The sequence below is a fragment of the Pelophylax lessonae genome (assembly GCF_965119305.1).
Source record: "Pelophylax lessonae genome assembly, chromosome: 4".
In the NCBI taxonomy this organism is placed as follows: domain Eukaryota; kingdom Metazoa; phylum Chordata; class Amphibia; order Anura; family Ranidae; genus Pelophylax; species Pelophylax lessonae.
Window position 1 is genome coordinate 513469540 of NC_138771.1, and position 20187 is coordinate 513489726.

Below are 20187 nucleotides of genomic sequence, written 5' to 3' on the forward strand. Positions count from 1 at the left end.
TTTATCCAGTTAAATTAAAGGATTTTTTTATTTTATTTAGGTAAGTGCATTTTTAACACACCCAAACTCTTTTATTACACAAAGAGAGGATATCCAGCAGATAGATAAAACGGAAAGTCAGAGAATGGAGGGATTGTTTAAAGCCTCCTGAGATAGACAACCCCTTTAATGTCTAGAGTTTCAGAAGTAAATAAATTATATTCATGGTTATATTGGCAGGGTATCACATGCAGGGATTGTAGAGAGTTTGGCAAGGCCATTGGTCATTGTCGACCATCTTTATTGTACAAGGCCATCAAGTCTCTTCTCAGTGCCACAAAGAGCTTGGTAAAGGATTCCATCCATACTCTCCTCTGGTTCTCGTTCTCCAACTTTGAAGTTTTTAAGGCTGTGTAAGCCATGGTCAACGCTGTCCTCTCAAAGTCCTCCTTCTTCAATGGCCCAGGGACTTTGGACAACTGGTCTCCCAACCTCCGTATATCTGAGATGGCCTTGGGGATTACATCATTGCACAAAACATCGAAGGTGGTGGCTTTTCTTAGAGAAGACAGCTCTGGGTCACGGAGGGTCAGTCTGCTGTCTGGATCAATCTGAACTCCAGTGGACAGGAACTGAATGAATAAAGAGGAAAAAAGATATAAGTTTGCAGCTTTGTAATTGTAAATGGGTGTCTTGAATAGAGGTGTAAAATGTCCTGAAGTTTTGAAGCCGTGGGAAAAAAATGTTTTTTACAGAAAAAAAAAAAATATATATTTTTTGGAAAAATTAAAAAAAAAAAAAACAATTAGTGTGGAGTAGTTGTACACATTGAAATTTATTTTGTTACATTGGGAAGGAGAAATGCAGTGTATATAAAAGTATTATGCTTGAAATAAAAGTACAGCTTATTCTGTAAATAAACTAAACTTGCTTTTAAAATTGTATATTTTTTTTATTACAAATGGAAAAACAAGGACTGTATATGTTAAGACTGTATATGTTAACATTTCATCTGTACATGAGAACAGGTCACCAACCCCCTTTTTCTCATAATAATTTAAAAGCTTCCTGCCAATATACATTTTGAGTTATTGACAATTCTGATCCAGAAGCATATATTGCTCTACGAAGAGCTTGATCAATTTTCTCCTGATTTGCAGGTGTCATTTACTCTATAAATGAAGGTGTTGTGTATTTTGGGAGGCAGTGGTTTGCAACACTTCCTTACTTGAAGATGCTGCTGGGGAGAAACCCTTTGTGATGATCCAGAAGCAGCAGAAAGAGCGTTTCTGGAATGAGAGAAAAAATCACTTTCATTCTGGCCCCCATTATTTTATTCCATAAAGTATTTTTTTTTTTTTAATCTTTAGGGCACCTCTGGTATACCAGGATGTGTTTTGTCATCCTTGTAGCATTTGGAAAAGAATATTTCTTCTCACAATATTTGCAAAATTCAGCTTTGCTCTCAGCAGAAATTGCACTGTGGAAATGTTTCCAAACTCTAGATGTTGGTCTCACCATTTTACCAAGAGGAGGAAAGGTAAAAACAATTTCCTGACCGGACTATAGGGAAAAATGATGCTGTCAATAAAGGCCTAAGAGAACATGAGCCATCATCTACTGTATCCCAACAATCAGCCAACTGTAGGGGATACAAGATAGAGCCCACAAGCAAACTAAACTGTAACCTTTCCCCTGCAGTGCCCCTTAGTGGCAGAAATGCATATTTATCTTGTTTGAGAACTGCATTTAGAAGTACAGTGTTACTTGAACTGTATTTCGGGATTTTCTTGTCTTCAGAGAGAACATGCAAAAATGTATGACAAAGTCTTAGAAATCTTTCATTAAGGTCTTCATGTTATATAGTTTGAATACCATGTCATAGATATATTATTTATCAGTGTAAAATAACATATTCCACAATTTTTTTTTTTTCAATTTTTCGTAAAAAAAAAAAAAAAAGTATTTGAAAAAAAACAGAAAAAATATATTTTTTTCCCAATTTTCCCATTTTTTGCCCAGGCCTTCCCATCACTAGTCTTGAACCCTGTAAAAAGTGGACTCCATCTGAATTAAGAAAACCCTTCGCCTCCCTAAAAGAAATCAAACAGATATAACAAAATGCTTTTTTGGTGTATTTAACATAGCAAAATGGGGAAAATAAAAACGATAATTTTTAGGGTTTACACACACTTTTTAAGCAAAAAAACTTTAAAGCTAAACTTTAGGTAGATATAAAATGATTGTAGTTCTGTAATACATCAGTCCCCTCATTTTTTTTAATTGTACCTGAATTTGACTTTTTATCAATCATTTGCATTCCACTGTACAGCAAAAAAGACTGTGAAAGGGAGAAGCAGCACAAGTAGCCAATCAGTTGTGATGCAGAGCTGATGTGCTAACAAGGGTCATAACAATAGGAGGAGAGAGCAGAGATGATCTTATCCACCACACATGACTCAAACGCAAGGCCCACGGGCCAAATCTGGCCCGCCAGGCCATGTCATGTGGCCTTTGTCCTCCTCTCCCCACCATCACTTGTAAACACAGAAGCCTTCAGTGTTCACAAGTACAGCTTTGCTCATGGCTCTCACAGATCCCTGCATGCACTCGAGGGGTGGCCAGATGCTGACCAATGATCTTCCTGCAAGGCGGGGCAGAGCCAGGCCAGGTAGGTGAGATGCGAGGAAGCTTTGGGGGGGGGGGGGGGAGATAAGGGCTGTGGAGGGACAAGTGTGCAGAGGTGGGGGATGGGGGAGAGTATTGCAGAGCCAAGAAAGAGAGGTGGAAGTGAAATCTGGACAGCTTGTGCTGCGCACTGTGCATAGCACACCCCTAAACCTTGCATTCTGTATGTAGCGTACTGCTCAACCCTGCACTCTGTACACAGCACACTCCTGAATTCTGCACTCTGTACACAGCACATCCCTGAACTCTGCACTCTGTATGTAACACACTTCTGAACCCTTCACACTGTATGTAGTGCACCCCTAAACCCTGCACTCTGTACACAGCGCACTCCTGAACTCTGCACTATGCATACAGAGTACCCCTAAACTCTGCACTTTGTACACAGCACACCCCTGAACTCTGCTCTCTGCATGCTGCTTACTCCTGAACTCTGCTCTCTCTCTCACTTAACCACTTAAGCCCCGGAAGATTTTACCCCCTTCCTGACCAGGGGGTATTTTGCGATTCGGCACTGCGTGACTTTAACGGACAATTGCGCGGTCGTGCGACGCTGTACCTAAACAAATTTGACGTCCTTTTTTTCCCCACAAACAGAGCTTTCTTTTGGTGGCATTTGATCACCTGTGTGATTTTTTGATCATGTGCTATAAACAAAAAAATTGCGTCAATTTTGCAAAAATAACAATATTTCACATTTTTTTATATGAAATTCCCCCAAAAAATTGTAAAAATCAAAATTTTTTAAAATCTTCGGCCAATTTGTTTTATGCTACATATGTTTGGTAAAAAAAACGCAAAAAGCGTATTTTGATTGGTTTGCGCAAAAGTTATCGCGTTTACTAACAAAGGGAAAGATTTTTGTTGTTTTTTTTTTTTAACGAGTAATGGCGGCGATCTGCAATTTTTTTTGCGGGACTGCGACATTGCGGCGGACAGATCGGACCCTTGACTGACATTTTTGACACTTTTGGGGTTACCAGTGACATTACTGCAGTAATCAGTGCTATACATATGCACTGTTACTGTAAAAATGACACTGGCAGGGAAGGGGTTAACTGTATTGGAGAGGGAGGGGTTAAGTGTGTCCTAGGGGCATGTTTCTAACTGTGATTGGACATGGCTACTAGTGTAAAAACAGAGATCAACGGTCATACATAGTAGAACCGTCTGATCTCCATTTTTACACAGGGGAGAATGACAGACGGCTTGTTTACATTAGCCGCCTGCCTTTCTCCATTCCCGGCGAACGATCGCGAGTGACCGGCGGACAATGACCTCAAGGCAGCTGGGACCATAGGCCGGCGGACAATGACCTCGAGGCAGCTTGTCAATGACCTCAAGGCAGCTGGGACCATAGTCACCAAGAAAACAATTGGTAACACACTACGCTGTGAAGGACTGAAATCCTGCAGCGCCCGCAAGGTTCCCCTGCTCAGGAAAGTTGCCGTGTTTGGAGAATTATTAATGCTGCCTATGACCCCAAGAACACCATCCCCACTGTCAAATACGGAGGTGGAAATGTTATGCTTTGGGGGTGTTTTTTTGGCAAGGGGAAAGGACGACTTCACCGCATCAAAGAGACGATGGACAGGGCCATGTACTGTCAAATGTTGGGTGGGAACCTTCTTTCCTTAGCCAGGGCATTAATAATGGGTCGTTGCTATCCCAGCATGACAATGACCCAAAACACACGGCCAAGGCAACAAAGGAGTGGCTCAAGAAGAAGCACATTATCCACTTTAGCCCCAGAGGATTTGGCTGCTCAAAGACCAGGGCCTATTTTGCGATTCGGCACTGCGTGACTTTAACGGACAATTGCGCGGTCATGCGACGCTGTACCTAAACGAAATTGACATCCTTTTTTTCCCACAAACATAACTTTCTTTTGGTTGTATTTGATCACCTGTGCGATTTTTTTTGATTTTTTTTGCGAAAAAGAGCGACAATTTTGAAAAAATAACAATATTTTTCACATTTTTTTATATGAAATTCTCAAAAAAAATGTAAAAATCAAAATTTTTTAACATTTTAGGCCAATTTGTTTTCTGCTACATATTTTTGGTTAAAAAAAAAAATCGCAATAAGCGTATTTTGATTGGTTTGCGCAAAAGTTATTGCGTTTAATAACTACGGGAAAGATTTATGTCATTTTTATTGTTTTTTTTTTTTTTTAACGAGTAATGGCGGCAATCTGCGATTTTTTTTGCGGGACTGCGACATTTCGGCAGACAGATCGGACCCCTGACTGACATTTTTGACACTTTTGGGATTACCAGTGACATTACTACAGTAATCAGTGCTATAAATATGCACTGTTACTGTAAAAATTACACTGGCAGGGAAGGAGTTAACTTTATTGGTGATCAGTGGGTTAAATGTATCCCTAGGGGCGTGTTTTTAACTGTGGGGGGGCGTGGCTTGTGATGTAACCACAGAGACATAAGATCCTACATAGCAGGATAGTATAGTCTCTGCAGTTACATCAGGGAGAATGACAGACGGCTGTATTTACATCAGCCGTCTGCCTTTCTCCCACTCCAGCGGGAGATCGCGAGTGGCCGGCGGACATCGGAGCCGCCGGTCACTCGGGCGGGGATGTCAGGGAACGAGCGGGGGCGGGAGCGTGTCTCCGGTGGCGCACGCTCGCCCCCTACGGGCTCCTGGGCGAGCGACGTAGTACTACGTCGGTTTGCCCAGGAGCGCCAGACTGCCGCAGTAAATGTACTTGCGGCGGTCGGCTAGTGGTTAAGGTCCTGAAGTGGCCTAGTTAGTCTCTAGACCTTAATCCCATAGAAAATATTTGGAGGGAGCTGCAGGTTCGAGCTACCAAACGTCAGCCTCGAAACATTAATGACCTGGTGAGGATCTGCAAAGAGGAATAGGACAAAATCCCTCCAGAGATGTGTGCAAACTACAAGAAACATCTGACCTCTGTGATTGCAAAGGGGTCAAATAATTATTTCACTCATTAAAATGCAAATCAGTTTATTTTTAAATGCGTTTTCCTGGATTTGTTTTATTCTGTCTCTCACTGTTAAAATAAACCTACCATTAAGATTATAGACTGATCATTTCTTTGTCAGTGGACAAACGTACAAAATCAGCAGGGGATCAAATACTTTTTCCCTCACTGTAACCATAACATAAAAAAAAAAAACATAAAAAAGACAAAAACAAAATAAAAAGTAGATGGTGTTTGGTTGACTTGGCCTCTGCCTCCTCTTTCTTGAAAATACAAGGACCAGCAAGCAAACCTCCCTATATTCCCTATACAATTGGAGAACTATAGTGTACACATGGCTGCAGTAGAAAAAAAAAAATAGTTCTAATAGCTGTTGTTCATTTACTTATCAACAGGTGGAGCACTTAGGCTACGTAGAACGTATATCAATGTCTACCACAAAGTAATTGCTGTTCCTGAAAACTCAGGCTTTTAACCTCTTTTGTCTTGGCCTTCTTTTTTTTTTTTTTTTTGTTGCAAAGAATGAATAAATGCACTCACAGTGTAAAAAAAAAAAGAAAATGTGCATTTATGTATTTATATATTTATTTTTGCATTGCAGCCTGCAATGTATTACAACAATCAAAGGCTTGTGGGTGCAATGCATAGCCTCCTGCAGACTATTTCTTCAGCTGCAGGTCTGTACAGAGGTTTGAAAATGTGATAAGGAAAAAATCAGCGCAATCACATAAACAAGTAATAAATGTATAATAAGTGTGTGCACACCTAAAGTGCAAGAAAAATATATATATAAAAAAAAAATAGCAATATTAGTATTAAAATTAAAAAGGCTGCTATCACCAGGTATGTTTCCACTACATACAATGTGCAAATAGGTGATCACAAATGGTGCTGCGCCTTAAAAATATAAATAAGCGTGAATAAATATAAATAAATAAAGTGGTAATTTACTGTATATAAAAACATCCCATCAAATGTATAAATAACATTCATAAAATAGTGATGAAAGTCCCATCATATGGAATAGTGTCCAATAAAGTGCAAATAAAATAGTGCAAATGCTAATACAATCCAAAAGGAAAAAGTGCCAGTGCTTTGAAGATCACTCCTCTATCGTGCACACCTCCACCAAGTGGGTCAGAACAAGCGATTCCCTGAACGGGAAACACTATTGTAGGTGATGATCAGCAAGCTCTTAACAGGTGACGTAACGCGTATAGGGGACGGAGCCTGCTGTCGGATGCCATTTCTCAGTGTGTACCGTCATGGAATAGATCGTTGAATACAGCTAGCATGGTTTCATGTGCTAACTAATGTGAGTGTCATTTTACATTTTGTCTTCAATAAACTTACAAACAGAGAGCATTAGATCTGCCCCTTTCTCTTATTTGTATGGGTCACATCTGGGTCAAAAGTGGGATCAAGTAGCTGTCGGTATTGGAGATCTTGCTAATCCCCTACAGGAGTGTATCCCGTTCAGGGAATCGCTTGTTCTGACCCACTGGTAACACATGGGTCAGAACTTGAGGTGAGCAGCCACCTTATACTTGGTGGAGGTGTACACCATATTGGACACTATTCCATATGATGGGACTTTTATCACTATTTCATGAATGTTATTTATATATTTGATAGGCTGTTTTTATATTTACAGTAAATTATTACTTTATTTATTTATATTTATTCACGTTTATTTATATGTAGCAGGTTTTCCAGGCCTGTGGCCTGATGTGGGTCTGCCATTGTTACCGGTTACCTTTCCAACCCATGTGAGCTGTGGCCCTGGGTGTGAAGACTGAGACATGAACCACTTTTTGTTTTGTAGATACAAGGGGATGGAAGAAGGGAATGAGTGGGATACTCCTTTAGGCTTCAACTATATACACTTGGGACTTCGTTCCTGAAAAATGCCTGTTGGGGCTTCCTTGACGCCATCCGGCGCCAGCCAACGCCCACTATCTCTGAGAACATTCTGTAACTTAAGAGAAGTGCTGAATCTTCGACTTGTAGTCCAGAAGATCCAGGACTGTGAAATTGTGAAACCAACGACACTGTTATACTGCAACAAGTCACTGAATACTTTCCTCCTGCCTTGCTTTGGCTTGAGGTAGTATGTTGTAGAATCCTGTCAAACTGTATATTCCAACTGGCACACACTGTACAATTCAGGGCCCAATAGTAGGTGCCCCCTTTAGCCCTGAACTCTTTGGGGTTCACTATCTAGGCACCCCCCTCTGTACCTTCAGGGTCCTCAACCTAGGTACCCCCTTTCAGCTAGCTGGCACTGGATCCCAGAACCTCTTCCGGAGTGGTCCCCTCTGACTCTGGCAGACCCCCAGGGGCAATCTGCAGTACTCACAACCTGTGTAGGCTTTCCTGGGACTGAACCCCTCTCTCTATCCGCAGGTTCTCAGCACACCGGATCACCTCAGCTCAACTCAGCACTCTCCGGATTCTCAGGCGACACCCAGAGACATCCTCTTCCCTCAGGCAGGAGGGGAGAAAGCCGCACTCTCCATCCTGGGATTCTGCTCCCGCCAAAGACATTGTGTCATGTGCCACCCCCAAACTTATACCCACTCCCAGAATCCTTTGCAGCACAATCTGCCTTCTGGGGTAGTTACAAGCCTGGATGAGTCCCCTGATTGGGTTTCCTCCACCGCCCTATGAGAAGCCTCTCACAGGAGCCAGTGAGGAGACTCCCCCTTCAGCAGGCACACCTGGAAACCATGACACCCTGACTAATAAATCACAGCCCTGCTGTTAGGCAGACAAGGCCCCCTATACATTTACCTAGCACCACCTGTAGGGTGCTACATATATATTTAAGGCGCAGCACCTTTTTTGATCACTTATTTGTACAGAGGTTTGGACGTTTGATTAGAAGGTTGGAAGAAGTATGAATGGACTACAAGTGCGATAACATAACTACACTTATGCTCTATTGAGAACTACACGTCCTTCTGCTGCAGTGGCAGATGGGACTCACAGTTTCTTTATTCTCAGATCTCTATCCAACTAAGAAAAATGACCAGACCCTGTGGGGAGAAGAACCCCTGGATTGAGTAAAGGGAGGTGGGAAATGCCTGGAAGAAGGGGGTATCAGACTTTGACCTCGTTTCATGTTATATCCATAATATGGGTGTAACATGAAACATGGCCAGAAAGACAGACCTAACTTTTAAAGAAGATCATTGCCAAAAAGTACAAATAAGTTTTGGTTGGCCTGCCTTTTTGTTTTTGTGCTTCTCCTTCCTGATGAAGCCTATACATGTCACAATTTAAAAGAGGGTACAGGTTTGATTTGTGATTGTAATATATTAAAGATTAAAAGTGTCCATAGATGGGTCAAAATTCATCTCAGTTCAGTTTAGCAGGGACCGATCTATCTTTGGCCATCTCCACTGAACAGAATTCGATCTTTAGATCGACATCTGCTGAAGGGGAATGTTGGAAAACATTTTCCAATCAGTAGCTGCAGCCGCTGGTCAGTGTGTTCTGACAGAGGGGGAGTCCCACTGTCATGCTGCTGGCTGGTTAAACAAAAAGATTACGTGTATGGTGTGAAAAATCGGCGCTAATTCAAATCATAAATAAATGTGATACACTCTGTGACAATAACGATGTCCACCACTGTGGATAGTGCTCTATATGATAAAACCTGATGCAAAAATGTCGAAGTAAAATCAATCCTCAATGTAAAACTGTAAAAGCGAGCCTATACACAAAAGATCTTCAGTGGATGACTCTGAAAAGACTGTGCATAAATAAAGTCCTCAAAAAAAAATATATATATAATGCAATCACAAAATCAATGCAATAGATGAAAAAGGGTGATGATCAATGTAATTGTTGATGACCGATATGTGATGAAAAAATTCCTGAAAATATTTCATAAAACAATTCATAAAAAAAGTTGTGTATAAAAATATAAGTGTCTGAGAAAATCCCACAGTGTCCAATATACAATCAAAGATGAATGAAATAAATCTTCAAAGGATCAACCAATCGTAAAATATAACATCAATAATCTGGATATCGATCCAATCTCCAACAAACAGGTGTGTAGTGGCCGCTTACCTCCCATACACACTATCTGCACATGTGTGTAATCCAAACAAGCCGATTGCTTTCCTTTGAACTGGGCTTCCGACCTCTCTCCTCTCTTGCAGGCATGTAATCACTGATGTTCACAGTACATCGATCTCCCAATCCAGTAACGATCTTCAGCTGCACAATATGCTCACTCCAAGCCGTTCCGCCTCATAGGATATAAAATGATACGCTCATGGTGCAGTAACTTCAAAACCAGTTTAATTACAATAAAAGATACACTTACAATCAAATAGCAACAAACTAGCAAAAGCAATACACTGTAGAACCTCCGGCTACGGCCGTAAACACGGAGGTGACGTCACCCGGCTCTTCCCGACGCGCGTTGCGTCACTACCCACGTGACTTTTTCAAGATCCCTTGAAAAAGTCACGTGGGTAGTGACGCAACGCGCGTCGGGAAGAGCCGGGTGACGTCACCTCCGTGTTTACGGCCGTAGCCGGAGGTTCTACAGTGTATTGCTTTTGCTAGTTTGTTGCTATTTGATTGTAAGTGTATCTTTTATTGTAATTAAACTGGTTTTGAAGTTACTGCACCATGAGCGTCTCATTTTATATCCTATGAGGCGGAACGGCTTGGAGTGAGCATATTGTGCAGCTGAAGATCGTTACTGGATTGGGAGATCGATGTACTGTGAACATCAGTGATTACATGCCTGCAAGAGAGGAGAGAGGTCGGAAGCCCAGTTCAAAGGAAAGCAATCGGCTTGTTTGGATTACACACATGTGCAGATAGTGTGTATGGGAGGTAAGCGGCCACTACACACCTGTTTGTTGGAGATTGGATCGATATCCAGATTATTGATGTTATATTTTACGATTGGTTGATCCTTTGAAGATTTATTTCATTCATCTTTGATTGTATATTGGACACTGTGGGATTTTCTCAGACACTTATATTTTTATACACAACTTTTTTTATGAATTGTTTTATGAAATATTTTCAGGAATTTTTTCATCACATATCGGTCATTAACGATTACATTGATCATCACCCTTTTTCATCTATTGCATTGATTTTGTGATTGCATTATATATATATATTTTTTTTGAGGACTTTATTTATGCACAGTCTTTTCAGAGTCATCCACTGAAGATCTTTTGTGTATAGGCTCGCTTTTACAGTTTTACATTGAGGATTGATTTTACTTCGACATTTTTGCATCAGGTTTTATCATATAGAGCACTATCCACAGTGGTGGACATCGTTATTGTCACAGAGTGTATCACATTTATTTATGATTTGAATTAGCGCCGATTTTTCACACCATACACGTACCAATTCACGGTGGGGACACCGATTTAGATTGGCAGCTTTTTCTACATTTTTTTTTTTTTTCTTTCTTTTTTTTTTTTTTCTTTTTTTTTTTTTCTTTATTTATTTGATATTTTGGAATTGATTTACTCCTATCAAACCCCTCTGGGTAGCGCATTGATCCTCTTATTTATTTAAACAAAAAGATTAATCTTTGGTCAACTTAAAGGAGTTGTAAAGTCAGAAGGTTTTTTTTTACCTTAATACATTATTTGCATTAAGATAAAAAGCCTTCTGTGTGTAGCAGCCTCTCCAGCACCCCCTAATACTTACCTGAGCCCCATCTCTCTTCAGCGATGTCCACAAGTCCCTTGGCCATCTCCCTCCTAATTGGCTGGGACACAGCCGCGGCACCATTGGCTCCCGCGGCTGTCAATCAAAGTCAGTTAGCCAATCAGGAGAGAGTGGACAGAGCCGAACGACAGCTCTGTGTCTAAATAGGCACACAAAGCTGCAGCTCGGCTCAGTTGCCCCCAGAGCAAGCTGCTTGCTGTGGGGGCACTCGATAGAAGGGAGGGGCCAGGAGCAGCAAAGAGGGACCCAAGAAGAAGAGGATCCGGGCTGCCCTGTGCAAAATCAACTGCACAGAGGAGGTAAGTATAACATGTTTGTTATTTAAAAAAAAAAAAGGAAACTTTACAATCACTTTAAGGGTTTGTTTTCACTAGCATTGATTGACATGCATTTGAAACTAGCATCAGTACATTCCCATTCACTTCAATAATACCGTGTGTTAGTGGTGGCCAACCTTTTGGACCTCACGGACCACTAAACTCACAAATTAATGAATCCCATGGACCACTAACATGAATTACATGCCTTATACACACAATGCTCTGGCTTGCTGCCCCCTTTACCTGGATCAAACTGCTGCCTTATACACACAATGCTCTGGCTCTCTGCCCCCCCTCCCCCTCCCCCCAAACACTCTCCATCACACTGCTGCCTTACACAGACTCCATTGGATCTCACCTCCTTATCCATCTATGTGCTCGAGCTCTGTGCTCCCTCCCACAGTCTATGATCAGTGCTACCATTGGAAGTCCCCTCCTTCTTCACCTCCTGCTCTCTGCACTACTCCCAGCATGTCCCTCTGAGTTCATAGGAACCAGAACTACAGAGGAGGCATTGGGTATCAATGTGCGCTGACAGTATTGACTGTCAGTGCGCATTGAGAAAAACACTGGAAACAACATTGGGTGGTATACATCCGCCACAATGTTGATTTTCAGCAGAACCCTTGGGGACCAGCAACATTTTCTCGTGGACCATCAGTGGTCTACGGCCCACTGGTTGGCAACTGATGAGATAGTGTGTAATGAAGTCGGTTTGATTTTTCTTTGTTGGATGATTTTACATGAATAAAAATCTCCTAGTATTTGGAAGTGCGGTCACTTGTTTTTTATTGGATACATTAGCCTCCACCCTCACTTAGAGCGGCGTTACTCCATCCTCTTGTGACTGATGATGTAGATGACAGTTCTGAGGCTGGATGTGGCCTGCTTTGTATTGCATTGATTTCTCTGAACACAGCAGGTCCTATTGGAGATGCATTTCATTGCAGGCAAAGTACGCATGTGTTTATGTTTCACTGTATTTGAAGGTAAAAGCCAGCTGTTGACAGTAACAGTTATGTATAAAAACTGTAATGATTTTAGTTTGATTGTAAGTGGGTCAATCATACTTTAAGGCTCCATGCACACTAGCATTTTTTTTAACCTCAAAAAATGCTAAAAAAAAAAACGCTGGATGAAAAATGCTGATTATATGATAATAGGTGTAATGGAGGTGTAAGTGGGACAGAACGCACACGGAGAGCAGGAGTGCCGACAAAGCCTTTATTGAATGGTAGCAGGTTGGCTCACAAGGAAAGGGGCAAAACAAAGGTACTCAGGGTCAGGCCCAAAGCATGGATGACAGAGTTCTGGCTGGAAAGGTGTTATCCGCAACAGGGCGGGCTCACAGTAGGGATGACAAAGTCCTGGCCAGTAAGGGGTTAGGCCACACACAGCTCGGGGCACACAATGGCGTGGCAAAGTTCAGGCAGGCTGGGGCATAGTCCACAGACAAATCTGGGCACCCAAGGGGGGCGGCAGAGTTCTGATAGGCACAGGGTTAATCCACTCACAGGGCTGGCAGTCACAAGGTTAATCTACTCAGGGCTGGCAGGCACAAGGTTAATCCACTCAGGGCTGGCTAGCACAGGGTTTACAGGCTGTTAACAGGCTTGGAGTGACCAGCGAGAACCAATGGAAGGGTCTGTGCTCTCTGGCCGCAGCCCAGGACCCACAGACTGACAGGAAGTGGAGGGCAGATACCGGGAGGGAATCTCTCATCCCAGGGCCCCGCTCCGCTATTTATCCATGGAGCTGTGCGCATGCGGGTGTCCAGGCAACCCCCCCCAGGCAAAGGAGCACGGGAAGAGTGAGACAGCACTGTGCCCGCGGGGAGAGGAGAGTGGGGGAGCGAATAGCTACAGGCAGGTAGCCTGCATGTGGCAAATCCACATGACGGCATGGCAGGAAGGCAAACTTCCAGGGCCCTGGCTGGGGAAGGGGGAATGTCTGCACAAAGGGGGGCATCACCCTGGCGCCCAGCACAGAAGCTACGTGTGGGAGGCTGGGCAGGCGATGGGGTGAGCGGCCAGGGGGAATCCTGTGCTGGGGAGGGGAAGGGGGGAGGGGGAGTTAGGGACTTTGACAATAGGGTTTTTTTGCCAGCAGGTAGGAGCATTTTATTTGATTTTTGAAACTTTTAGGAGTATTTAGGAGCATTAGTATTTTATCAGTGTTTTTTCAGTACATGTATAAAAATAAAATAAAGGTTGAAAAAGCTTTTAGGAGCGTTTTAGTAGTGTTTTTTTCTGCTGTGAAAACACTCCTCTATAAAAAACTATTTTCCTGACAGACTCCATGGCAGCATACTTTTGGGTTTAGCCCTGCCTCCACTCCTTCCCTATAGGACCCCTCTCCAATAAATCTTTGCTCCCTTTCAGCATCGGTGTTCTTTTTTTGTCCTCCTCCGGAGCACCTGGAGGGTGCCTTATTCCTACCCTCGGAGTTCAAAGTTTTGGGTCTGGCATGCGGCGACCGCGGGGGGTCACTATACTCCGCTAAGCCCTGATATTAGCAGGGTATGGAGTGGGCAAACAAAGAGGAGTCTAGGCCTGGCCATTGGTGGGCAAATGGTGTTTGGCCAAATAGCCACAGGTGGCCCTGGGTTGCCTGAAGTTAGATGTGTTCCCTGTTGCCTGGTCCTGAAGATCACAGTATGGCATAGCTCACTCCGGGTGCAGGTTTCGGCTATTTCAGCTTTCACGGGAGTGTCTTGGGAGTGTCTTTAGTAAAGTGTAAGTTAAATTGGTAGGTATCAGCGCTGCTCAGTAATTAATTATATGCAAAAATACCGTGCTGGTAATACATAAATTAATCCAAATAAATAATAAAGTGTCCAGTGCTTGGTGACAATAAATAAATAAACTCTCCTCTTCATACAAAAAGTGCTCAGTGCTTGTCTGCTCCACATCCGGCGCAGAGGCTTTGCCCATTCGCTTTTGAGAATTCTCTGATTGGCAGGGCGAAACGCGTCAAGCCATTACTCTCACGTACCACGACACTTCCGGTTTGAGCGGGTGGAACGCACAGGAATGTTTGGCGTCCCGAGATAGGAGTTCATACCGCATTGTCATATATAACGCTGTAAGTGCAATTTTAATAGATTTTAATAAAGTCTGTAATACTGCACGATGAGGTCTCTCTCTATTTAAACTTTTATATGGTGGATCTGTTCCTGGATGATATTAATTGGAGACTGCTGCGATATGAATAGGAGGAGATAGTGATCTGTGGTGCTTTATACTTGGTGCTTACATGGGGTCCTGACTGCTGAGGATACATTATAAAGGCTTGATTCCATTGACAGTCCGGTGAGTAGGGGACTGAGAGGGGAGCACCCGGACGTTCAAGCACTAAGCACTTTGAATATCTCCATATGGTTTTATGACAGCAGACAAGCACTGAGCACTTTTTGTATGAAGAGGAGAGTTTATTTATTTATTTATTTATTGTATTGTCACCAAGCACTGGACACTTTGATTATTATTTATTTGGATTCATTTATGTATTTATGCAAATGAGTTTAAAAAGGAATATCACTTAGCACTTTATAACATATTTATTTGATAAGATTTGGACATTTTGAATATTATTTATCTGGATTTATTTATGTGTTTATGCAAATGAGTTTAAAAACTAATATCACTTAGCACTTTACAATATATTTATTTGATAGCTAATATATGGTATATTTCATATGGTATTATATACTATTTGTTTATGGTAATAGCACTTTATTAAAATTTTTGCACATATTTAAACACAGCATTTGCACATATTACCAGCACAGTATTTTTGCATATAATTAATTACTGAGCAGCACTGATACCTACCAATTTAACTTATGTGAAAGGTCCCCCCCTTTTTTCATCAGCAGCAGCTAATTCCATTTTGTAGATATTTTTACCTAAGCGCAGGCACCTTCCAATAAAACTTTAGTAAAGTGTAGCAGCCATCATTTTGTGTGCGAGGGTGCTCTGCCTGCGTGATGGCGAGTGCCCCCCCTTCTAAGGGGGCTATGTCCTATTATGTCCTCTATGGAGGGCGACCCTCTTGCTTTTTTGTGGGGGTCTAATAGGTGGTCCTTTTGTAGACCTTTGGCCAACGTCTTCTTGCAGGATGGAGGTCGGCAGCCTCCCCTGCTTGTTATGTTTTCAGAGTGAGCTTAGTATATAGCAACTCTACTGGGTCTGCGTCCACGCACTTCGAGTGCCCTGACAGTGAGGATGATTCCTCTTTTACTGCATATGCGCACTAAAAGGCGCTGGTGGATGCACTAATTGTATCGGTGCGGGAAACTTTAAACATGGGGGATGCAGCCGCTGCTGCCTCAGAGGTGCAAGTTCCCTTGGGGCTCGCAGATCCTCAAAGTGGCAAAGGTATTCCCTTTTTCCCACCTACAAATGCAATATGGTGGTGCCTAAGCATTTCAATAGGCGGTATCCCTTGAGGAATCTCTGTTGAGTACGTGGGCAGTCCAACCTGTGGTAGACTCTCAGGTCTCGAGGCTGAATAAATCCACTATAATTCCGGCGGAGGAGTCTCCGGTTTTTAAAAGATCCTTTTGACAGGAGATCCGGGACTTTGGTCCGCCACATGTTTACTGTGGCTGGTTCGGTCCTTTGGCCGGTGTTCACCATACTATTGGTGTCCCTGACTTTCCCTAATGGGCAAAGCCTCTGGGCCGGATGTGGAGGGGGAATAGCCTCCACCTGTCTTTGCGGAGCTGGCAGACTATTTGGTCCAGGGGTTTCAGTTCATCTGTGATGCCTCTCTGGATGCGGCTCCCTTAGTCTCTGGCTTTCCGTGAAAGCAATGATCCTTCGGCGCATGATATGGCTAATATACCGGTCTGTGGACCAGGCTTTCCAGAAGGTCTTATGTGATCTTCCCTTTTGGGGAATCACCTGTTTAGAGCCTCCCTGGTAGGACCTCCTCCGGAAGTCCCATGAGGACCTGGTCTGGTATGCTGGGAGTGGATCCTTCCAGACCAGCAGACAAGCCCTCTTCTGCCTGAAGAGGAGCCCTCACCTGTATTTGGGGTGGGGCAGGATGTCTTTGTTTCATTCCGGACCCGTGGACCTCCCTGATTCAAGACAAGTGGGTCCTCGAGCTGATTCGGTCTGGCTACAAGATCAAGTTTTCTGTCTTCCCCTCCAGAGAAGTTCTTCCCTTCCTAGCTGCATTTATCCCTGCGAGGTCTCTTCGGGGTGGTGCAAAACTTGCTACTACAAAGGGAGATTGTTCTGGTCTCGGAATCGGAACGTTTGTTTCATGGGTTTTATTCAAACATGTTTACAGGTCCCAGGAAGAAAAGCAAGGTACATCCAATCTTGGACCTCAAGCTCTGAACCGCTTTGTAAGGGTACAGATGTTTTGAATGGAGTCCATTCGTATGGTAGTGGTATCCCTACTTCAGGGGGATCTTCTGGCCTCTATCGATATTAGGATGCTTACCGTCATATTCTGATATAGCTCGGTCGTCCGCGCTTCCTCCACTTTCTGTGGGCAAGGAGCATTATCAAGAGGTCTCAATTCAGCCCTTTGGGTTTATCACAAGTGTTGGCCCCACTGTTGGCATTGTTGTGCCAGCGGGAAATTGCAGTACTGGAGTACCTGGATGATCTTCTTCTGTGAGCAGAGTCTTTGACTGCTCTGACGGACAACCGGGAGATTACTGTGTGGACTCTGAAGGAGTTTGGTTGGAAATTTAATTTCCAGGTATTGTCTCTGGTTCTGTCCACCTAGTTGGACTATCTGTCTCTGTTTTGGACTCGGCCTCAGCTAGGGTGTTCCTCCCATGGGATGAGATCCAAAATCTGTACATACGAGACCTCTGCAAGAGAGATTCTTGCCATGTGGAGCAAGAATCCCCAGTCTCTAGACAATCTGATCCTGTTTAGCCAGGGTACGAGAGGGGCCCTGCTTCGGTGGCTTCACTCTCAGACGCTTTGACAGAGTAAATCCTTCTTCCCCTGTACTGGAAGGCGCTCACCACAGATGCCAGCCGGTCCGAATGGGGTGACATTGCTTGGCACAGATTGTGCTCAGGGGGTCTGGAAGACTCCAGACTACCGATCAATATACTGGACATCTCCTCCAGAGGTGATTCATCAGTTGTGTCTCTGGTGGGGACTCTGGAGTTGGTCCTGTTTGCCTCTTGTCTCAACAGGAAGGTGCTTGGGTTTGTGGCCGATGCCACAGACGCACTGGTGGCTCTTTGGGGCCGGTATTGTCTGATATCTGTCTTTCCTCTTCTAGAACTTCAAGGTAAAGAAAAAACAAGCGGAGCGCCTCTAAGTGCAATACGTTTAATGTCCAAATTGGAATGATTCTCTGTATCCCATCGCAGTGTTCATTGGTGAGCTGCGGATTGAGGACGTGCAGCTCCATCTGAACAGTATGAAGAAGCTCTCTACCATTGCTTTGTGTGTAGAAAAGACCCGCAGTGAGCCTCTTTCTGACAGTGGTCCCGGAATCTACACCTGAAGAAAGAGCGCGCATTCTCTTCACGAGCTTGGCGCACGCTCAGAAACGCGTCGTGTGCACCTTGACCCTGCCTTCGTCACATGGTCGACGCTGACTCACAGCCCGCCTTGAGAGTCCGGTCCCGGGGAAGCAAGAGCCGGCATCTCCCCGCCATCCCATCCACCGGATAGCACCATCTTGGACGTCTCTACTCTCGGCTACTGGACAGCTCGACCTAGGACGTTGCATCTTAGCCTTCACTTCCTTGTATCTAGTGAGTCATTTCACACTGTATGTGTATTTCTACATTAAACGTATTGCACTTAGAGGCGCTCCGCTTGTTTTTTCTTTATCCTGTCTACAGATTGACTCCTGTGTAGCTGAGCCGGCCCTTCGTGCATACGTTCACCCCACAGCCCCTCTCTCTTACCACATGGACTTTGCCCCACTTCTAGTTATATAGGTAATGTTCCCATATACCGATTTTCATTTTTTGTTATACATTTGTCTGATACTTTGCTTCCACATCAATTGTACCCCAGAGCATCAGAGCGCCAGCCGTCCTTTTCATGTCTTCTAGAACTTCTGCCAAGACTCCTGCCTGGGCTCGAGGCAGAAGGGATTACGGCCAACCTAGTGACTCCAGGCTGCCTTGCCCATCTTGGTACGCAGATCTGATACGGTTGGTCTTCGATGTTCCTTGGAGACATCCTCTTAGAGGAGATATGCTGGCTCAAGGGCCAATCTTCCATCTTGCTTTACAGTCGCTGGCTTTAACGGCTTGGCTGTCGGAAGCCAGGTGCTGAAGGCTAGAGGGTTGTCTGAATCCGTGACTCCCACGCTGCTGCAAGCTACTAAATCTACCTTTAGGTAGATTTACCATTGTGTTTGAAGAGAGTGTTTTGCGGATGTGAATCCCTTGGGGTTCACCCCTGCTCCTTCTTGGTGACTCGGAGTTTGGCTTCCTCCAATGAGGTGTTGAGCAGCGTCTGGCCTCGGCCACCATCAAGGGGCAGGTTCGGCCATCGGCGGTTTGCTTGCATCGTCCTTTGGCTACGCTTTCTGTGGTTCGCACCTTTGTTCAGGGGGTCCGCCACTTGGCTCCCCCAGTACGGTCTCTGTTGCCCTCGTGGGATCTCAACTGCGAGGGTGTCTTTTATGGCAGCTTGTCTTGTTGTTCATCTTATTTGGTGGTTCACTGAGATAAAGTGGTACTTCCTCCCTGCCAGTCATTCCTTCCTAAGGTGGTCTCTGGTTTCCATTTAAAGGCATTGTGTTGATTTCCTTGTGTCCTAAGCCTAAGGACCTTAAAGAGATTGCCTTACATTCTTTAGATGTGGTTTGGGAAATCAGGGTATACCTGGCAGCGACTGAGTCGTTTCGAAAATCAGACTCCCTGTTTGTTCCTACTGATGGACCCCATAAGGGGCTGGCCGCGTCTGCTGCAACCATTTCCAGATGGATCAGGCAGACGGTGTGCAGGCCTATTGCATTAAGGATCAGGATCCTCCTTTCCCTGTTAGGGCACATTCTACGTGGGCGCTTAGTGCCTCTTGGGCCTTCCATCTTCTGGTGTCAGTGGAACAGATTTGCAAGACGGCCACCTGGTCGTCTGTGCACACTTTCACAAAAGTTTATAAGGTGGATGTGTTGCCTTTGGTGGCAAGAGTTTGTAGGCTGCTGTTGGAATGGATTAGTCCTCTTTGAGGGTGTATTTTTTTGTCAGGTGAGCTCCAGTTGTTTCCTGGTTGAGCTCCTGTATTACCTTGTTGGCTATGTTTAGCCTTTGGGAAGTATGTTTATTGCTGTGTTCTTCCCACCCCTCATATTGACACTGCTTTTGGGATGTCCCAAGGGTCAAGAAGATATGAAGCTGTGTCTGTCAATGAACGAAAGAGAAAATGGGATTTTTGTCTTACTGTAAAATACTTTTTTCTGATGTTCATTGACGGACACAGCACCCGCCCCTCTAATGAGTTGGGGTTTATATTCTTCTGACACTGCTTGTTACAAAACTGAAGAGCTAAAGCAGGAAGTGGGAGTATA

At 43.9% G+C, this 20187-nt stretch overlaps 1 protein-coding gene across 1 annotated transcript in view; it reads right to left on the minus strand.

Moving 5' to 3' along the window:
- The window catches only part of FAM180A (family with sequence similarity 180 member A), a 58095-nt gene continuing 37908 nt past the window's right edge, over positions 1-20187 (minus strand). The window contains exon 3 of the mRNA XM_082255940.1: positions 1-611. Within this exon, the coding sequence (XP_082112066.1) occupies positions 264-611 (348 nt within the window). The 3' untranslated portion in view covers positions 1-263. The remainder of the gene's footprint in view (positions 612-20187) is intronic.